The sequence below is a fragment of the Thamnophis elegans genome, chromosome 5, assembly GCF_009769535.1.
Source record: "Thamnophis elegans isolate rThaEle1 chromosome 5, rThaEle1.pri, whole genome shotgun sequence".
NCBI classification, from domain to species: Eukaryota; Metazoa; Chordata; class Lepidosauria; order Squamata; family Colubridae; genus Thamnophis; species Thamnophis elegans.
Window position 1 is genome coordinate 24,912,555 of NC_045545.1, and position 21,944 is coordinate 24,934,498.

At 35.4% G+C, this 21,944-nt stretch overlaps 1 protein-coding gene across 8 annotated transcripts in view; it reads right to left on the bottom strand.

Annotated features, from left to right (window-relative positions):
- The window catches only part of LOC116508939 (methylcrotonoyl-CoA carboxylase beta chain, mitochondrial-like), a 45,651-nt gene extending 23,922 nt beyond the window's left edge, over positions 1 to 21,729 (bottom strand). For 6 of the 8 annotated variants that reach the window (XR_004255447.1, XM_032217789.1, XM_032217786.1 and 3 more), the window contains exons 1-8: positions 21,525 to 21,719; positions 18,891 to 19,150; positions 13,952 to 14,148; positions 12,306 to 12,484; positions 5,733 to 5,813; positions 4,934 to 5,112; positions 2,675 to 2,867; positions 1,845 to 1,936 (exon numbers count right to left, since the gene is read on the bottom strand). Coding sequence is in view for 7 of the 8 variants with exons in the window: in XM_032217789.1 (XP_032073680.1) it covers positions 1,845 to 1,936; positions 2,675 to 2,867; positions 4,934 to 5,112; positions 5,733 to 5,813; positions 12,306 to 12,484; positions 13,952 to 14,148; positions 18,891 to 19,150; positions 21,525 to 21,545 (1,202 nt within the window). In the remaining variant the exon portion in view is untranslated. Of the gene's footprint in view, positions 1 to 1,844; positions 1,937 to 2,674; positions 2,868 to 4,933; positions 5,113 to 5,732; positions 5,814 to 12,305; positions 12,485 to 13,951; positions 14,149 to 15,898; positions 15,930 to 18,890; positions 19,151 to 21,524 lie in introns of those variants that run through there. The other 2 variants (XM_032217791.1, XM_032217792.1) reach the window with 2 other exon arrangements.
- Positions 21,730 to 21,944: the final 215 nt, after the last annotated feature.

The window sequence follows — 21,944 nt, forward strand, 5'->3', positions numbered from 1 at the left end:
AAAAGCCAACACAGTTCTAGGCTACATAAACAGAGGGATAGAATCAAGATCACGTGAAGTGTTAATACCACTTCATAATGCCTTGGTAAGGCCACACTTGGAATACTGCATTCAGTTTTGGTCGCCACAATGTAGAAAAGATGTGGAGACTCTAGAAAGAGTGCAGAGAAGAGCAACAAAGATGATTAGGGGACTGGAGACTAAAACATATGAAGAACGGTTGCAGGAACTGGGTATGTCTAATTTAATGAAAAGAAGGACTAGGGGAGACATGATAGCAGTGTTCCAATATCTCAGGGGTTGCCACAAAGAAGAGGGAGTCAAGCTATTCTGCAATGGATGGAAGCAATGGATGGAAACTAATCAAGGAGACAAGCAACTTAGAACTGAGGAGAGATTTCCTGACAGTTAGAACAATTAATCAGTGGAACAACTTGCCTCCAGAAGTTGTGAATGCCTCAACACTGGAAGTCTTTAAGATGTTGGATAGCCATTTGTCTGAAACGGTATAGAGTTTCCTTCCTAGGCAGGGGGTTGGACTAGAAGACCTCCAAGGTCCCTTCCAACTCTGCTATTGTATTGTACTGTATTGTATTGTATGCAGAAAAAATCTTACTAGTATTTGTCAAGATCCTTCTTTACTCAGTAATTTAAGGCTAGATGAATACTCATAATCAAGCAGCACTGAAGAATACAGTGAGGAAGAATACTTTTTTCACACAAAATACTTCAAAAACAAATTGAGCTTTTTAAGGGAGAAAGAGTGGAAGAGGACTTTGTTATGCATTATTAGTATTATTATTAGTACTGTGGTATCTAATGCAAACATACAGCATCCATGATAGTCTACTTAGCACTCACATACCGTTAAAAAAACCTTCCCTTTTTACAACCCTGTAATCCCTTAATTCAGGGTAGTCAGGCTGCCTGGATGGAGCTGAGCATTTTCTGGCCAGATGCCCAGAATTCACATATTATATGCAATAAACATATTGTTGTAGGGAAGATGAAAAAGCAGATTTCTCTAGGAATTGAAACAACAACAATACACAGAGGACTGCAACTACACTATGATTTTAACCCTAACTCTAAAACTGTTTTTTTTTCAATCTGTATTCAGAAGAATCCTTTAGATATATTGGAACTTGATTAAGATCCATGAGAAACTAAGGACAAAAATAAAAGGTCACTTCAGCTGAGTGAATTTTTTATCACAAGATCTTTATTCTCTCCCTGTTTTTAAACTAACGGGTTCTCCAGTTTGAAAAACTATAAACACCTCTGATCTAAAAAAGCTTATAGGGCTTCAGTTCAGAAGATATTCATTTTTGAAGATGATTTTTGGATGCTGGCAATAATTTGCAGCACATAGGCTTCCAATTTTTTAAAAAATTAAAATATTAATTAAGAAGGTTTTAAATGTTGGAAGGGGCAAGGAGCCTAGTGTGCATCAAGAAAGGTCTTGCAGCCTAAAAAAGTATAAAGGAGATAACACTTGGTAGCAATTAAAATTAAGATAATAATAAAAGTGAAATATATCTGATTTTTGCAGACACATGTTTTCAAAAGATAAAGTACATCTGATTCTTATTCAATAGAATTATTTTCAGTGCAATTCTATAAACTTAATTCAGAAGTAAATCCTGCAAAGTTCAAAGATGATTACCTCAGTATAAGCATGCTTAGGATTTCAGCATCTGAAATATGCACATATTACAATATTGGGGTTATCTAAATAAAAGGACTCAATTATGGTTAATAAAATAAAATCATTTATTCTGAACAATGCATTCATAAAAAGTGTTAAAATAACCCAGCTAGCTATTTCAAATTTTTCCTCTCACCCTTCTATGTAGGCAAATCCTGTTACCAAAGTTATACCATAATTAGCTTTGAATTCTTGGAATCTGCTGCCATCTATTATCCGACTCAGAATCTGTAAAATATTGTTAAAGAAATGAAAAATCAGCATGAAGTCACTTTTCTTCAATAAAAAAAAAATACTGGCTCACTTTCAATTTTTTTTTATAAGAAAATCAAATCAAATACATAATTACTTATAACTTTTTAATTTGATGCTTAGGCATCAAATGTATACTCAGAATTTAATTTTATTTTCAGTCCTGAATATCCTTCTTTTAATTAATTAAATCACCTCTCAACAGAATATCTACACTTAATGTAGAGTCCTCTTTGAGGGATATGGGTGTTTTAAAAATCTTGAAAAATTAATTAACTAAAATATAATTGCCAGTAATGATAATGGCACTAGTCTGTTACATCAAAATTAATAGAAATTCTAATAAGTCCCTAAACACTTTTTTTAAAGTATAACATCGCTGGAATCTTAGCCAGCTTTTTGAGATATACACTATAGCCATCACTGAAAAGTAAACGTATATGTGAAAATATAGGTTTCCACTTCATATATGAAATAGACTCTGACCCACAAAAAATATACTATAATAAAACTTGTTAAGATTTTAAAATGCTCTAGCTATTGTTATTGTTTTCAGCAATAAAATACCTTCCATAAATGATCTAAGCAGGTTAAGGATCTTAAGACTTCTGTTTTAATCACTGATTTAGATGCCCAAATAGGTTGCTCAGTCTTTCTATATCAGAATGAGGTAAATCAATTTAACTGTGTTCAGACCTGCAACTGGATTCTTACCAATTTTATATGTAATGTGTAACTATAATCTTGTGGTGCAAGTCCTAGGAGGTCATCATCACCATACAAGGGATTATCAAATTCTGGAATCTCTTCTATGGGAATTACATAATTCAGTGTTGAAATAGCATTTTTAATATATTCAAATGCTTCTTTTTCAGAAGATGCAAAATGATCAACACAGCCACTGACCCTAAAAGAGATATTTCCGTTATATATAACTAGTATAAAATACAACATTCAGGCTAAACCATTAAAATATTAGTATTAATAATGAAAGTATGAAAAATGAAGATCTATTTTAAGTAACAGCTAGAATCATAAAAATATTAAATATTACTTTTCATTATGCTACTTCAAAATGCACATTTGAAAATATTATCAGTATATAAAAGCTTATATGAAATACAGTAATTTGAATAGATATGCCTATTTTCAAGGCAACTTGCCAGTCACTCTTCCTAAGTCAGATGGCTTCTCATGTATGACTTAGTTATGGGCAATACAGCATACAAATAAGGCGATGGAGCAATCTGGATTTGAAAGACAAAATGTGATTTGGCTTGCATTTAAGTAGCTATTATTTAAATGCTTATAGAACCTTAAAAGCAACTGCATCTTTTATCCAGCTCCATCAGCGATCTTCACTGGTGATGTATTATTATGGGAAAGATGTATTTGGTTACAGGCATTCTCAACACACAAAGAGAATATGCCAATGCATCCTCCAAATCACATTTTGCATCTATATTGTTGCACAAATACTATTACCATTATTACAGCATTCACAAAAGTTAGAAATTTTTTCAAAGCAAGTAATGGGACTGAGGCCTTCATGCATTTGAATCAAATTAATTCTGTATTGGCAAAGCTTAGTTTGGACTTTTAAGAAGTTCTTCATTCTCATGATGTGTTCATTCACATGAATGGAAGCAGTTAAGAAAAGGAGGGGGAAAGGGAATGGATGATGTTGGGAATATTGGAAATAATTGGGGATGGGGTGATTTTATTATATTATACTATATTAATTTATTTGATTCTTTTTTATTAGTTTTATTGTTTTAAATATGGTTCATATTCTGTAAGCCACCTTGAGTTGACATGGGTGAATAGGTGGCAATATAAATTAAACAAACAAACAAACAAGACAGTATAATGTGCCAGGCTGGAAATCTGTTCCTTTCTATAGTACTGAGACCATCATAATAAAGTACAGAAGCTCAAAGCAGTAAATCCCTTGGAGAAGCAATGGAAGGAAGGAAGAACAAGTTGGAAAGATAGTGATAGGTTGCCCAATATTCAGGCTATATAGAGGAGTGTAAAGAAGAAAATGTGGGCTAACTTTACCTACTCCACCTGCAGAGCTGTCTATATATTATTTGTGTCAAAACTTGGAACGAGAACCACCAATATATCCTGGCTTTGTTTCTGCAGTACTATGGCTGATCCAAAGTGGTTTAGCATATCACTCACTGAGGCACTTTTTTTTCAGATTAGACAAAATGATGCAGGGTATGTTATGTAGGGGCCATCTAATGGGACCAAGAAGAGCCTCTCTCTCTCTCTCTCTCTCTCTCTCTCTCTCTCTCTCTCTCTCTCCGTCTCCCTCCCTCTCTCATCATCCATTTGGAGATAGCAATAGCGATAGTACTTAGATATATGCTGTTTCAGATTGCTTTACAGCCCTATCGAAACGAGTCAGCCCCCAACAATCTGGATCCTCATTTTACTGACCTCAGAAGGATGGAAGGCTGAGTCAACCTTGAGCTGGTGAGAATCAAACTGCCAAATTGCAGGCAGCCAGTAGTCAGCACAAATAGCCTGCAGTACTGCATTCTAACCACTGCACCACCACGGCTCATAAAATTGGCTCCTACCTTGATTTTATTTCAAAAAGCCCTGAAGACAGGAAAATATGGAGCCCATTGAGTGGTTTTTTTATTGCTTTCATGGGCGGGGGTATCCACTGGGTTTTGTATCTGGGGTTTTAGTTCTGTTAAGTAGCTTAGGGTCACCAGAGTTACCAGAGTTGACCATATCATTATATTATCATTTTGTACAAACCCCTATTCATGCTATTTTGTTAATTTTTCCTCTGGACATGTTCCAGTTTGGCAATTTCTTTTTACACTGGCTTTGAAATATGCTTTTCAATACCGGTTGTTTGAGTATATTTCAGGCAAACCTTCATTATAGAAAACTACCTATGACTGAATATACAATTCAATCAGTATTAAGAGCTGAGAAACTAATGTTTACTTAGCATGCAAACTGGCTCCTCCTAATTCCTCAGGATTAGTATCTTCTCCTGTGGCTGCTTTAACTAAAGGGGGACCACCAAGAAACACTGTCCCAATTTTATCTACAATGGATGTTTCTTCTGACATCACAGGAGTATAAGCACCTCCAGCAGTACAAGAGCCACATACAACTGACACCTAGAAGACACAAGATAGCTGTGTAAGAAAAAAATAAATGAAATTTAATTTAATTTTCTAAGTAACTTCAAAAGGCATGCTGTCTTTGTAACATATTCTGGAGAAGCAGCATTTAGTGATTTCAGAAAACCCCAGAGTACAAGAATAAAGATTTTTATTTTAGGATACAGAACCAAAACTCCCTTCTAAATTTTACACTACAGCAAAAATAGCTAACATATAAGCAGTATATTAACAAAAAAAAAACATGTAACTCTGGTAATGATGGGAAATCTGTACTTGGTTTGATCTAATACCCCAAATTACACATAGACTATTGGAATTTTGAAATGACTTGTGTTTTTCTGAATTGTATATGAACCACTTACTATGCCCCAATAATTCATTACAGAGAACAAGATAAAGAAGCTAATATAAGTGTTTAATACCTTCATTAACTCATTAACCAGAGAGCTATCTACAAAACATTTTCTCAATCATAACAGAATTCCAGCACATGAAAAACAATAGCTCCTACATGTCCCTTCTGAAATTAAGTGCTATGCTCAACAGTTGTTTATTTTTCTGCTTATTTTGCTGAAAATACATTTTGAAATGTACTGTCCAGTATAATATTATACCTGAGGGATTTTCAGTGCAGACATTACAGCCTGATTATAGAACATTCGGCCGCCATGGAATTTGTCAGCAAACAGCTCAGCCTAACAATTCAGCGGCAAAAAAGTGCAAAGAAAAATAAGCGTCAGCTTATTTAAATTTCAAGTCTATACATAGCATAATTTTGCATTTTAACCAAAGTCATATTACATTTGTATATATTTCCTTCACTCAGATTTAGAAAAGCAATATAATACAGGTATTCTTGACTTACAACCATTTGTTTAGTGACCATTCAAAGTTACAATGACTCTGAAAACATGACTTATGACTGATTTTCATATTTATGACCACTGCAGCATGTCTGTGTTCAACATGATTAAAATTTGGATGCTTGGCAACTGTCATGTATTTCTGATGGTTGCAGTGTCCCTGAGTCATGTGATCACCTTTTGCAACCTTATGACAAGCAAAATTAACAGGGAAGCCAGTTTCATTTAACAACCATGCTATTAATATGTGCAGTGATTCACTTAACAACTGTGGTAAGAAAAGTTACAAAATGTGGCAGAATTCGCTTAAGAGCTGTCTTGCTTAGCAACAGAAATTTTGGGCTCAATTGTTGTCCTAAGTTAAGGGCTACCTGTACAGTGTTAGCTTTTCAAGATTTTATTTGTTCTTTTTTCATGAAGTAACTGAATAAAACTAAAGTTTTCTTATGTAATGCCAACATTTACAAATCCTAGGTCTGGCTATAGGAAAATGCCTTTAAAATGCCGATAAAAAGTTTGTGAATATACATTATTATCTTTTATTTTATTACAGTACAGTACTTTCAATATATAGAGCTTAGTGGGTAAAATGGTTAGAGTGAAGTACTGTAAGGCAGTGTTTTTCAACCTTTTTTGTGCAAAGGCACACTTTTTTCATGAAAAAAATCACGAGGCACACCACCATTAGAAAATGTTAAAAAAATTTAACTCTGTGCCTATATTGACTATATATAAAGTAATTCTCCCATGGCACACCTTACACTATGTCACGGCACACTAGTGTGCCACGGCACAGTGGTTGAAAAACACTGCTGTAAGGTACTTTTGCTGACTGCAGGCTATCTGTAATTTGGCAATTCAAATCCCATCAGGCTCAAGGTTGACTCAGCCTTCCCTCCTTCTGAGGTAGGTAAAATGAGGACCCAAATTATTGGGGGCAATATGCTGACTCCATAATGGAGTGAGCTCGTGTTAGTTGTCCCAGCTTCTGCCAACCTAGCAGTTCGAAAGTAAGTAAAAATGCAAGTAGAAAAATAGGGAGCATTTTGGTGGTATGGTAACAATGTTCCGTGCGCCTTTAGCATTTAGTCATATGACCAGGCAGACGTTTTTGGACAGTGCTGGCTCTTTGACTTAGAAACAGATGAGCACCACCCCCTAGAGTCAGGAATGACTAGCACATATGTGCGAGGGGAGCCTTTACCTTTACCTTACTTTCAATATATTTACATAGTGTTGCATTTTATCAGTGGAGTTTTGTTTGGCTGATTTTTTTTAAAGCAATTATAATCTCTTACATTAACCCTTTAGAGAACAAAAATAAAATTATGTGGTAAAAACTTCTCCATTAATTTGCTTGTTTCCAAACTAAAGCAAAAGGATCAGATGCTACCACAAAATGAATACAGAGTGTGCCTTCCTATGCAATTAAATAAAAATAATTTATAAGGCATTGTGTTGGGAGCCCAATCTATTTTATGACACTGGTAAAGATTTTGAGGGTATAACCCCTCTCTCTCAAGAAAAAAGCAATGGAAAGGGAAAAAAAACCTGTTTCCTAATTGTTGTAGAAAATCTGCATTCAATTTTCAGTTCTTATAAGACTGCACACAATATCAAAAACATTCCTGTCTGCTGTTGGCAAAAATGTAACATGTAATTTTTGAACTGAATGTTGTGACTTTCTCTGGAAAACAATATTTGCCTTACAGCAAGACATAACTCTTCTGTATATACGCATACTCACATATACAAACAAAAGCATGCATCATGAAGCTATGAGAAATCTGCGATTACTGCAATAATAATACTGTACTTCATTTTGTATTTATAATTTGAATCATGTACAACATTTAAGCAAATTCCATTATACAATGTCAATTTCTGTGCCTAAGCAATGTGGTTGTAAAATGTGATATTCCATGACCACATTGCTTAGTGACAGCAATCTCTCCAGTCCCCACTGTCAGCTCTTTCCCAACTTTGGTGTTTAGGAACAAAAGACCTTCAACTCCATTTGTAGCAAAAGATATACTTTTATTAAAGTCAAGTGATTACAATGTAAGCATAGCCAGATCTGAATATTCCTTTGTAAACCCAGTGATTCTTTTCCCCTTCTCCCAGGCCCTCCACCCCTTGGTCATCTTAATGTCCAATGTTAATGTCCAATGGTATTCAAATTATTAATGTCTATTAGTATTCAAATTAGGTGTTTTGGTAACAGTTCTCAGATTTGGTACCTCTGGTGCATGTTTGCATTCCATTCTCATGCCTGGGTCCTTGGATCTTTCAACTGCTGTCTGGTTGGCACTTTTGCACTTCTGATTCTTGTCATCCCCTCTCCCTATATTTTCCCCATCCCCCCCCCTTTTATAGCAGGAGGCCATCGAAGTGAAGCAAGGGTGAAGCTGTGATTACAGATCTGACACCCTCATTGCTATTGTTAAGTAAGGATTGTGGGTCATCAAGTAAGCACCTCCTTGTAACTTCCTACCAACTTCTGACAACCAAAGTTAGTGGGGAAACCAGAAAGAAACTGGAAGTCCCAGGTGGTTTGCAAGCAGGCTGGCACACAGATAAGTGGCTTCTGCTAGGGAGTATGGGAATATGCAGGGGCTGAGAAGGTCATAGCACAAGCAGGACAGGGTTGGGCATGGCTGCCAGGTGGGAGAGTGTGTGCCAGGTTGCACAAATGGTGGGGAGGTGGAGGAATGGCAAAAGAGACACAGCGTGATTACAGTGGGGCTGTTGGGATGGTTATTGCCAGTGGGAGAGGGTGCACAAGTGGTGATGGTATGTGTGATTGCAGCAAGACTCAGAGAGACTGTATGGGTTACAGGGAGGCAAAGCACAGATGGGATGGGGATGGGGTGGCCACTGCCAGGTGGGAGGTGTGCATGAGGGAGACTTACCCAAGCACATCATCACCTTCCCTGTGAGCTTCCCCATTTATTTTGCTTGTGAGAAGCCAGTATGAAAGGTCACTAATTGTTATCCCATGATGGGGAATATAACATGCTATTTGATGACAGTTCATTATGGTCTATGTTTGCTTAATTTAGATCTATTCATTACAGATATTTTTAATGTGTAATTTGCTGACTTAATTTTTTAGTAACAAACTTAAAAGCTTAGTCATAAGGAGGCAGACAGGCAGGCAGGCAGGCAGGCAGGCAGACAGACAGACAGACAGATAATGTATATTTGATTGGCTCTTGTGATTTGAGTTTGTATTCTACTAATATATTCTTGGACCCAGGAAGGGAAACTAACCACACCAGAAGCTGAAAAGAATATTTTTAAAGTAGATTACAAAAACATAGTATAATGTGTACTGTATGTATTTGTGAATAAGTCAAAAAAATTAGGCGTCAAAATATATCTTTAAAATTGGGTGTGGCTTATCCACGGATAGGCTTGTTCAGAAGTACATAAGACTTTTTTTTAACTACAGGTAGTACTTGATTTAAATGACCAGTAACAGTGATTGTTCAAAATTACAATAGATTCTCCAAAAGGTAGTTGTGGCCTGGTTCTAAAATTCTCAAAGCCAGTTTCCATCACCCCTGTCTCATGGTGACCAGCCTGCGTTTACAATCATTTGTAACATCCTGCAGTCACGAGATTACAATTTACATTTTGCCAAACCTATAATTTACTTCCAATTTTATCACATGTGCAAAATTACACCCACATGGAGAAGTTCCAGATTACTGATTTATTATTAAAGCATGTGCAAAGGAATCTTCTCAGACTAACAGTTAGCACCTGATTAAAATAAGGGTCAACATCATTCAAGGGGATTGAATTTAGTTCATTTGTAGCTATCAGTACATAACAATTCTAAACTGATGCTTCTTTTAACTCCTTCCCCTGGCTCTGCTAGTCCTCCTATAGGTTTTTGATACAAAATTCCATAATGAACAAAGAATTCCCTTAATGACCACAGCATTCACAATGACTGCTGCATAAAAAGACAGTAAAACTGGATGATCACATATGTGAAAACAATAAAGAAAAAAGACATCATGCGAAACCAACATGGTTCCCCAAAAAACTCTCTGGCAAATTGAGGAACAAATATAAAAAAATGAAAAGAGGGCCACATGACTAAAACAGAATAGCAGCAAATAGCCTGAATCTTCAAGGAAATAGTCAGGAAAGCTAAGGCTCAATTTGAGTTAATACTGAGAATTAATGCTATACACACACACACACACACATACAGTATATAATGAAGAAGTTTCTTTCAATATATAAGAAACAAGAAGAAAGTCAAGGAAACAGCTTGAGATCAATACTCGGGAAAATCTTGGAAAAAATAATCAAGTAGATCTGTGAGCACTTAGAAACACACAAGATGATTTCTATAAGCTAGCATGGATTTTTTAAAAACAGATCATACCAGACAAACTTTATTGCATTCTTGATATTCGTGATTAAATTAGCGAACCAGTGAAATATTGTGGACATAGTATATTTGGACTTTAGTAAAGTATTTTGACAAAGTAGACCATAGCCTACCTATGAAGAAACATATGAAGAATGGCTGCAGGATTTGTGTTTGGCTAGTCTAAAGGAAAGAAGAATTAGGGGTGACATGATAGCAGTATTCCAGTACTTGAGGGGCAAAGTACTGGACAAAGAAGAGGGGGTCAAATTATTCACCAAAGCACCAGAGGGCAGGACAAGAAACAATAGTTGGAAACTAATCAAAGAGAGAAGCAACCTGGAATTAAGGAGAAACGTCCTAACAGTGAGGATATAATTAACCAGTGAAACAGCTTGCCTTCAGAAATCATGGGTGCTCCATCACTGGATGTTTTTAAGAAGAGTCTAGACAGTCACTTATCTGAAATAGTATAGGTTCTCCTGTTTGAGCAGGGGGCTGGATTAGTAGAACTCCACAGTCCCTTCCAGCTCATTCCATTCCATTCATAATAACACAGAACAATGTGGACAGTACCATCACCAGACGGATTCGCAATTTGCTAGCGAACCAGATCTACCATGTAATTCTCAATGGAACACTTCACCATCTTCATAAATGATTTAGACAAGAAGGGGAAATCATCAAATATGCAGATGACCCCAAGCTGGGGATAGTTGGAAAATAGACTCAAGAGTCAGAAGGCTCTTGACAAACCTGACCACTGAATCCTAATCCAAGAAGAAGTAAGTCAGTGGTGAGAAAAGTAAGGTCCTGCACTTAGGCAGGAAAAATAAAATTAATAGGTACAGAATATGAGTTATCTAGATCAACAATAGTAACTATAAGAGAGATCTAAGTGGACTAGTGGACCAACACTTAATTATGAACCAGCAATGTATTGCAGTTGCCAAAAAAGCCAATGCAGTCCTTGGCTGCATCAAAAGAGGGATAGCATCAAGACATGAAAAGGGATAATATTGCTTTATATTGCATTATTGCAATATACATTTGGAATCTTGAGGACAGTTCTGGTCACTATAATAAAAAAATATGATAAGACGTTAGAAAGTATGCAGAGAAGAACAATAAAGTTGAAAAAGGGCCCAGAGGCTAAATTGTATGACAAATGATTGAGGGAGCTAGACATGTCTAGCCCATTGAAGAGAAAGATTAGGGGGATCTTGAAAACTGTCTTCCAGTACTTGAGGGGCTGTTACAAAAGGAGACTTATTCATTCTTCAAAACACTGAAGGTCAAGACAAAAAGTAATGGGTAGAAGCTTGTTAAAGAGAGATCCAACCTAAAAGTAAGAAGAATTTTTTTGACAGTGAGAACGATTAATCAATGGAATAGATTCCATAGTGCTCTATGACTGATAGTTTTCAAAAATAAACTGGATAATCATTTGGCTGGGATGGTATAAGGTCTCCTGTTTTAAGGAAGTGGTTGGACTAGAAGACCTTCTTGTCTTTTCCATATAATATTTGTTCTATAGTCCACTTTACAATTGGTAAGACTTATGACTGCAACCGGCAGGCTCCATTACAGTCATAAGTCAAAGACTACCTGTACCTGTATATCCTGCATATACTCTCATATATGAATGAGATGCTCATATGAGATGACCTTCAAATTTTTAACCAAAATACTGTAAGAAATGGATAATCTGTGAATTACTCGGAGATAGACCAATTGTGGAAATTAAAACAAATAAAAATTGGAGAAATGGCTTATTGAAGGTGGCACATTTTTCATAGTACTTTGGTTAAAAATGTGACAGATAGGCTTATACACCTATCCATCCTATAAGCCTTATATGCCTAAGTGTATGCAGTATTATATACAATAATATAGCATTGTATTATAACTTATTTGTTATATTATTGTTTTACCTGAAGTGGCAAGAATGCTCCCCCACTGTCTACTATGTAGACAAATGGAAGTTTATTTTTAATTGCTATTTCTTGACATCTTAGTATTTTCTTCAAGGTAACAGGATAAATGGTTCCACCTTTTATTGATGAATCATTTGCCATGAAAGAACACCAGATTCCAGATATTCTTCCAATTCCTTCAACAAGAGTGAAAAGAATTATAATGAGAGAAACATTAGCAAGTTTTCTACAAATGTAAATAATTTATAATTGTATACAACTTTAAGGCATAGTACAAAATATTCCAGATAGTTTTTGATAACTTTTGTAACTGAGCTATCAAGGAGATAGCTTGAGTTTCAATATTTGCTACATCACTGTGATGATAGGGTTGGAATATACGGAACAAAACAGAGACAAAACAAATAACACTTTTTTCAAAATCCCCAAATATATTAAAACCAAATTATCAAAGCATCTTGAAAACTCAGTTTGTACCCCAATTTTATTTTGCTTTCCTTTTAGTTATTACCTTTGTCTTAAATATAATTACTTCTATCAACTTGAACTATTTAATTCATTAATAATTTGGTTTTCAACTGCTCACTCAATAATTTATATTTATTTCTGAATTAATTGATACAATTTTGGAGTTGCTTTTCATTTTAAATTTCCAATATTTATTTATTCATTGATTTATTCCAGGTTATTCTATTTATATCTATGTTCAATCTACTTGCTGCTCGTATTGTTACAATATGACTACCAGATGTTTAGCAGTTAGAGGGTTAACTTGCTGCTGTTGTTGACAGCAAGCCCAATTCCTACCATTGGTTGAGCTTTGGACATGCAGATGTTGCTGTCATTTATAGGTAAAGCTTGATTTATAACTTTTCATTTAGCGACCATTCAAAATTGCAATGGCACTAAAAAGAGTGACTTATGACCATTGTGACATCCCCACAGTCACATATTCAAAGTATGGGTGTTTGACAACCAACATGTCTTTACAATGGTTGCAATATCCAGGGTCATGTAATCACCTTCCCAGTTCACTTCTGACAAGGAAAGTCAATGGCGGAAGCTGGATTTGCTTAATGATCACATAACTTAGTTAACTACAGGGATTCAATTTTCAAAAGTAGTAAAAAAGATCATAAAATGAGGCACTACTCATTTAACAATTGCCTTGCTTTGCAACAGAAATTCTGGCCCCAGTTGTGGTTGTAAATCAAGGATTACTTCAGTGATGGGATACAACCGGTATACCCCGGTACGGGCATACCTGTGCCTGCTGGGAGCACCAGGTACCATTCCGGTACGGTGCTCTGGAGGGCCCGCCCACCCACCCGTTCTCCTTACTGCTATTTGAGCCAATCGGGGCTTTCACTCACGCACACAAAGCATACAGCGCCTGCACAATGCTCTGCTGAGCAGCTCGAGCGTCACGGGCAGTAAGTAGGCATGCGCGCACTGCGTACGTGCTGCACGCGTTCATGTGGTGGACGCCGAGCCCTGTTGCAGCGTACCGGAACTCACCATTGGACTACTTGTACATTGAATTTCCCCTTATACTGAGAGTGGGCAACTTTGGAAACTTTACAACCTATGGACTTCAATTCCCAGAATTCCTGGGCCAGCCATGTAAGTTATACAAAACTTACCAGTGATACATCCCCCAGCAGGAACATCACCATATGGCATATTAAGCCCTGCAAGAGGAGAAAGCTCAAGAAAAGATTCATCATCAAGAAGCAATTTTAAGCGTTCGTGAACAAGCAATTTCTTTGTCCTCTGTGTATGAATCAATATTGCACTTTTTGTTCTGCTTTTGCTGATCTTCTCAGACAGCTCTGAATATCTAATATGAAAAAAAAAATAGTCACGAGATCAGAAATGTTTTCCAAATCTCCTTATCAATGTTCTCATAGATCCTAAACAGCTGTAGGTATATTATTTTGCTATCATACAAGTATGGATAGGGAAATAATGAGATTGTATATAGTTAGAAGGAAATTCCACAAAGTTGCTAGTTACAAGTATTTTTATTATTTGGAATGTAAAGAAAAATAAATTTACATGAGAGTCTTGTAGAAACAATAAAACAGCCTGCATTAGCATGCTTGATTGTTCATGGTAAGCCAAAATTCTCAGCAAGACTGGCTGCTTCCTGAGATATAAGCATGCCATTCTTGACTTAGATGTGATTACCAGTATGTTTGATCTGTTCTATTATAAAGTCACTAAGGAATATTTTACCATGATAGGGAATATCCCAGATCTTAAAAGAAATTTTAAATTACTCCATTCTCTGATTCTTGGATTTTTGCTTTTTCAAAAAGATTATCTGCAAATTAAGCTGTAAGAATTTATTAAAAGTTTTGCCTTCATGTTACTCTTTCAGCTCTTGTTAATGATTTCTCTGCTTTTATCTGTGGAACATGATTAACTGATGTAAACAGCCATTCATTTAGTGGGATTTTACAAAATATTGAGTAATTGCAATATAAATATCTTACATTCAAGTTAAAACTTGAGACAACCTTTCAATAATATAGAAGAGGTATTATTTGTATTTATTAAAAATATTTATTAAAAATATCTAGTTTTGATTACTTTCTTAGCTTTCTTAGCTTATAAGAGCCGAGGTGGTACAGTGGTTAGAGTGCAGTACTGCAGGCCACTTCAGCTGACTGTTATCTGCAGTTCAGCGGTTCAAATCTCACTGGCTCAAGGTTGACTCAGCCTTCCATCCTTCCGAGGTGGGTAAAATGAGGACCCGGATTGTTGGGGGCAATATGCTGACTCTGTAAACCGCTTAGAGAGGGCTGAAAGCCCTATGAAGCGGTATATAAGTCTAACTGCTATTGCTATTGCTAGCTTTGTATAGGTACTAGAAAGAGAGCTGCTGAGCATTTATTTGCCTCTGAAGGAAGACATTTAAGGAGGAGAAATTAACTTACATTTATAAATAGCAATAGAAGGCCCTTTCTGTAATACCTTTATAAGAATAGAATGTGTTTTAATCCTTCATAATATTGATACTTATGATCCTATACACTATTTAAAAATGTAGTGATCCTTTATATTTGCCTGTTAAGTAACTCTTCATTCCAAATACTTTTTTTAAATAAAGTTTTTTATTTTTTGTTCTCTAAATATACATTCACATAATTATTATTCTTTTTTTACATTCATAATTCTAATACATTTGTCATTCTATTTATAGAATTGTAATATTCCATTCGGGTTGTTTTGTTTACCATCCCTCACCTATTTTGACACCACCTTCTTCTCTTTTCCTTTTCTCTTTCCCTCCCTTCTCTACTTCCTTCCTTCCTTCCTTCCTCCTTTCCCTTTCTTCTTCACTTACCTCTCCCCTCCTCCTCTCTTCCTCTTCCCCTTCCTACCTTCTCTCCTTCTCCCTTCCATCTTCCGCTCCTCCTCTCTATCTTCCTTCCCTCCTCTTCCTCTCATCTCCTCTCCTCTCTTCTTTTCTCTCCCTCCCTTCTCTACTTTCTTCTTTCCTACTCTCCTTTCCCTTCCTTCTTCCCTTACCTCTCCTCTACTTCTCTCTACCTCTTCCCCTTCTTACCCTCTCTCCTTCTCACCTTTCCCCTTCCATCTTCCTCTCCTCACCTTCTCTCTTCCTTCCATCATTTTCCTGTCATTTCTTCTCTTCCTCTCTTTCTTTCTTTTTGCAGGAGTCTCTTCCAGCTCTTAATTTCTATTTTCTTAGGGTGGTATTTCCGCAAACCCAAAAATCTTTGTATGTCATTTCTTGTTTTTAAAAAAAGAATATTTTTCTTTTTTAGTCAGACAAAGACAGACAATACATAAAACACAGAACCTTCTTCAATCACGTACAGCATGTCATTTGGTTGTAAAGTTTTTGTGCATCCCTTCCATAGCCCTCACTTTCAAATGTATATAAAATCACAAATTATCAACTCATTTCAAACAAATTCTCATATCATCAATCCAGAACATTATATAAAAATTATTATAATTATTAAACATTCATTTGACTATAAATTGCTTTTACATCCTTTTGTATGAAATATCCTAAGTTTGAAGTAAAACTATATAATAGCATTCCATTAAATCCTCCTAAAATGATCCAACAACATTTCATCTTTCTAACATATTCTAAATAAAAAATGATTATATTTAATAACAAATACTTTTAAATCTCCTCTCATAGTCCTCATTTGCACTTTGTATAAAATTTCATATCCTCAAACTAGTACCTATATATGTATTATTATCATTATTACTCATTTATATGGCTATATATAATACTCTAAATTTAACTAGGTTTGACTTAATTTTTATTGTAAACTTTCACTACATCAACCTGTATCTTTCCTGTAGTAATGCAGTTTTATATCTTGTGTCATTTGTGGAATTAATATTCTGGTTATTTTCTTAGTAGGTCTTTTATGGACTTTTTTTTCGCAGCTTGTTGCTCATTGTATATCTTATGAGCACTCGAAACCCTCCATCTGTTCCTTTTATCAACTTATCTTTGGTTATCACCGCTGTTTCAGTCAAGATTTTTCTCCTTACTTCTATCAAATTTTCTCTTTTTTCTTCTTCTGTACTTTGAGGTCTGAGGTAAAGTTCTGGTCCACCTATCTTCTCTTTCCATAGTCCACTCTTATTATTTCCAACCACGCTGGGTATGCTCTCAGTATCAACAATTTTCTTATCTCTTTGTTCCTTTTTTCCTTCTATTTTTTGGAACTCTGTACTCAACTTTCTTCCTTTGATAAATGCCTTTACTTTTTCCATCTCTTTTTGCTGTTCTTTGTTCTGCATCATCCATTCTCATCTAAATTTTCTCTGTAATTACTAATATTTTATGAATTTTAAACATAATCATTTGCAATATTAATGTTTCTTTTTCATGTTGAGCCATCCTTCCAACTTATAAACACTGCCACTATAGCATTCAAGGCTTTTATTGTATTCCAAACAAATTCATTATAGTCTTTCAGGTTAAAGCTTTATCTTCACTGCAGTCCAGCTACTAATAGAAACTCCAAAAGAGCACCTGTGTAAACAATCTGTGCTCTTTCCACAAGCCCTTTCCACTATCGCTCTCAATAAACAAACTGAAAGGCTTTGAAGTGTAACTTCAGTGATCAAAGAGAAGAAAGAAAAAACAATGTTTCCAAGCCTACAGCCTTAAGGTGGCAGTGTTACTTTTTTCTCTCTCTGCTGTTACAGCCATCTTTAAATAGCAGACTTACTGAGAAAAATTCTTAATAAAAAACCAATTCAATCAAACTGTAAAAAAAAAAGAAATTTTCAATCCACAAGTATATATAGATAAAATAAAGAAGAAAAAATAGAAGAAGGAAAACTAAGCCTTACAATAAGAAACATTTGCAGAACTTCCATTCGTAAAAAGAGAAATTAAAAAAAGGATAACACACTGAGTCTAATGTAGTTTAATTTCGCTGCTTGTTTTCTTTTGTCTTCAATTTTAATTGAGTTTGAATTTTCTTTGGGTAGTCTCTTTTCTAATGATAAAATTTCCTCATCAATGCGACACACTTTCTTTTCCATTTTCTTTCCGTTCTGGAGCTGACCCAACTTCAGCAAGGCTGGGTTTCTATCATTGGAAAAAGGAGCTTCTCCTGGATCAATAAGGGACTTTGCAGTGTCCCTAAGATCAGCAGGATGTACTCTTCTCTATCATTGTCTCTTCAGGACAGTTTAGGTCCAAAAGGACCATCCAGTGGCAGAAGTATCAACTGCGATCTTGGAGCTCCAAAAGAGCACATCATATCGTCGCAATGTCAGCTCCCCCTTCATTCCAAATACTTTGAATCAGATTATTGATTTTAAATATTACAACTTGGTACTATATTCTTGATGATGTTTTTGAGATGACAATACAATTTCTGCCATTTTACATCCAAAAATGATCCTAAAAATGTGCATAACCTATGGTTAAAGAATAAATACATTTGTATCTTTATCCATCCAGCTTCCATCCTTAATAAACAACGGAAACCTTTTGAATGCAGGGTGTGTGAGATGCCTGTGGAGACATCTCTTCTCAATGATTTCTGTTCACCCCATCATATTGGACAGAATCAGCATGCACTGGGTTTTATTGGTGAAGGAGTATCTGGGTCCAGGGTACTAATGGACTTCTGATGTATATGCAATTGTATCTCTTACATTGTTTGTTTTTCTTAAGTATTCAATTGTGATTCTGGATTTTCTTTGTCTAGACTGCCCGTAGTATCTTTGGTAGAGTGCTGCTATAAATAAGCTAAATAATATAAATGTTTAAAAAAATAAATTATTGATTATATTTAACTTTGATTATGTGCTGACAAGTTAAATGAATCTGCAATCTCAGCTAAAGCATACAAAATTACTTCCAATACTAATATATATATATAATGCATTTTGTTTGTTATTGTTACATTTTTTAAAGTCCTGTTTGCTGCCCAAAATTGCAGTTGTGAAATGAGCAGTATATAAAGCAATACAGTAAATAAATGCATATACAAATATATTACTTCAAACTGATGATGAAATGAAAGATGAAAATGGTAGGAATATTGAGAACAAGAGAATTACCTTTGAATACATGTTTCACTGTTCTTCATATTTCCCTCAAATATATGTCTACAGAATGATGGGATTTCACCTTCCAATACTGGAAAATTTCTCATATCCTGACACTTATTTTTTAGGTTAAAAATCACAGGTGTAGAATGCATCATGTTCTGTGGAACTTTATTGATCGATTTTATTGTAGACTTGAAATTCAGCAAGTTCCATATTTGTTGTTTACCCATGTCAATTTTCTGCCACTGCCTCTTGGTGTTTAGAATAATCTGAAGTAGGATATAAACAGAGAGCACTGTGAATTACTGGAGAATGGAATAAAGGAAATACAGTTCTACATCATTCTGGATTGATTAAAACAAAACAAAACATTTATTAACGGGGGAAAACCCATAATTACAAAATCACATAATCTAACAGAAATCTTTCCCCAATTTTGTGGTCTCCAAATAGGTTGAGCTATACCACCACAATTTTCTAGGTTATTTGACCAATAACATTACAAGTTCTGATTTCCTGTAATTGAGGTTTATTCTCCATTTGGAGTATATAAAGTTGGGGAACATTGTGCTTATCTATAATTACATTTGGTCAAACATTTAATTCAGTATCACATAAAATTATGTGAAACTGTTTTAATAAAGTACATACCTCTTGTCATTTTCAATCCATTTCAATAAATAAGATATCATCTTAATAGGAAGACTCCTAAACATAGCGATCTTTACACAATATTCTATTATCTATTAAAGTCGACGGTATCCAAATCATTCCAAAAGCAAAATTGCAAAAAGCAATAAGAAAAAAGCTTCTCCAGTTATACCTACCAGTAGTAATTTTCTTATATCAAACATAATATTGCTTCTAGTGATACCTGTAAATTAATTCTAAATAACGATAAATTCAAAAATTAGCATCGTTCAATTAAATTATGCTATTCTTATATTAGGAAGGATCAAATGCTTCTCTTAATAAATCATGTATAATTCATATACAGATAGTTCTCAACTTACAACCCCAATTGAGCCCCAAATGTCTGTTGCTAAGCAAGACAGTTAAGTGAATTTTGCCCCATTGTATGACCTTTGTTACCCCAGTTGTTAAGTGAATCACTGCAGTTATTAAGGTAGCAATGTAGCTGTTAAGTGAATCTCACTTCCCCATTGACTCAGGAAGCTCAAACTGCCCAAGGAGCTGCTGATACAGCTCTATAGAGGAATTATTGAGTCCGTCATCTGCACCTCTATAACTGTCTGATTTGGTTCTGCAGCCCAACAAGATAGACACAGACTTCAGAGGACAATTAGAACTGCAGAAAAAACAATTACTACCAACCTGCCTTCCATTGAAGACCTGTATACCACACGAGTCAAAAAGAGGGCTGTGAAAATATTTATAGACCCCTCACATCCTGGACATAAATTGTTTCAACTCCTACCCTCAAAACAAGGCTATAGAGCACTGCAGATCAGAACTAGACACAAGAACAGTTTTTCCCCGAATGTCATCACTCTATAAATAATTCCCCCAACAATGTCAAACTATTCACTAAGTCTGCATTACTATTAATCTTCTCATCATTCCTATCACCCATCTCCTCCCACTTATGACTGTAACTTGTTGCTTATATCCTTACAATTTATATTGATGGTTTCCTAGTATGATTTGATTGCTTATTTGTACCCTATGACTATCATTAAGTGTTGTACCTTATGATTCTTGATGAATGCACCAAAGACAAATTCCTTGTGTGTCCAACCACACTTGGCCAATAAAAAAATTCTATTCTATTCTATTCTTGTCAGAAGATCACAAAAGACAATCACATCACTGCAACCGGCATAAGTACATGCCAGTTGCCAAGCATCTGAATTTTGATCACATGGAATGGGGATACTATAATGATTGTAAGTGTTAAAAATGTTCATAAGTCACTTTTTTCACTGCGGTTGTTAACTTTGACCACTAAACTGATGGTTTTAAGTTGAGGACTATCTGTACAGTTATCTATTTGTCATATTTTTTATCCTAATTCAAGATGAGATTTTCCTTTTAGGTAAAATGTACCAGCCTATTGTCAGATTCTGAATCAGGGCAGTCACATCTGAGATGCGAAAGTAGAGAACAGTGAAGATACTGTTGGAAGAATAATAAGTAGCAACTAGTAATTGGGTATCAAAACTTCAATATTATTTGAAAAGAGTTACTAATACGTTATTTTTAGTAACTATTTTCTAATAATACTCAAGCTTTAGTATCCAGTTCCAGGGATTTTTCAGAATTGGGCATAGCTCTTCTAGATGAAAATGAAGAATTTCCCAAACATTTTAAAGCCTGAACAAGTTCAGAAATGAGTAGATAGTCTTGCAGATAATAAGATTGCAAATACTTGGGGGATCATAACTACCAGTTGGAATCATATGTAAAATAAAAGTAGAAATCAGCTTCTAGGGTTTTTTTTGCCATCAGTGCAAAAGTCCCAACTTTTCCAACCCCTTTTTGAAAACATTCTGAACAGAAAGTTTCCCAATAGTGACTGAGATATAGTCACAGCATAAAATGCATTTGATACATATATCCTTCCCTTAGTTGCACAAATGCACTTCGACTGCACCCAAAACCTGAATATCCAAATCCACACACCTGATTTTGCAACTGTTGCATACTGACACAGTGTAGCTAGGTATTAGTCAATAAAGGTGCTCCCCGATGCCTACAACAATAATTCCGTAACCAAAAAGCAAACAATAAAAATAAAATACCCGAAGCAGGCCCAGAACCCTTCAGACTGTTGACAATTTTGGAGCGTGTGCTGCCTCAGCAGTATACAGCTAGTGTAGGAATTAAGAACTGTCTCCTTTAAGAAACTAACTCATGGGAAATGTAGGCAGAGACTGCCTTATGGGAAATGTAGTTCCATGACATGTGATCACATCTCTGCTTCTGATTGGCCACTGGGGCATTCTGCTTGCGTGCAAAGTTTATAGCCGGGCAGCTTAAATGCTTTTGTGAACCTGAGTAGTATTATCTGTATCTCTTCTCAACACGGGAATGAAATCATCA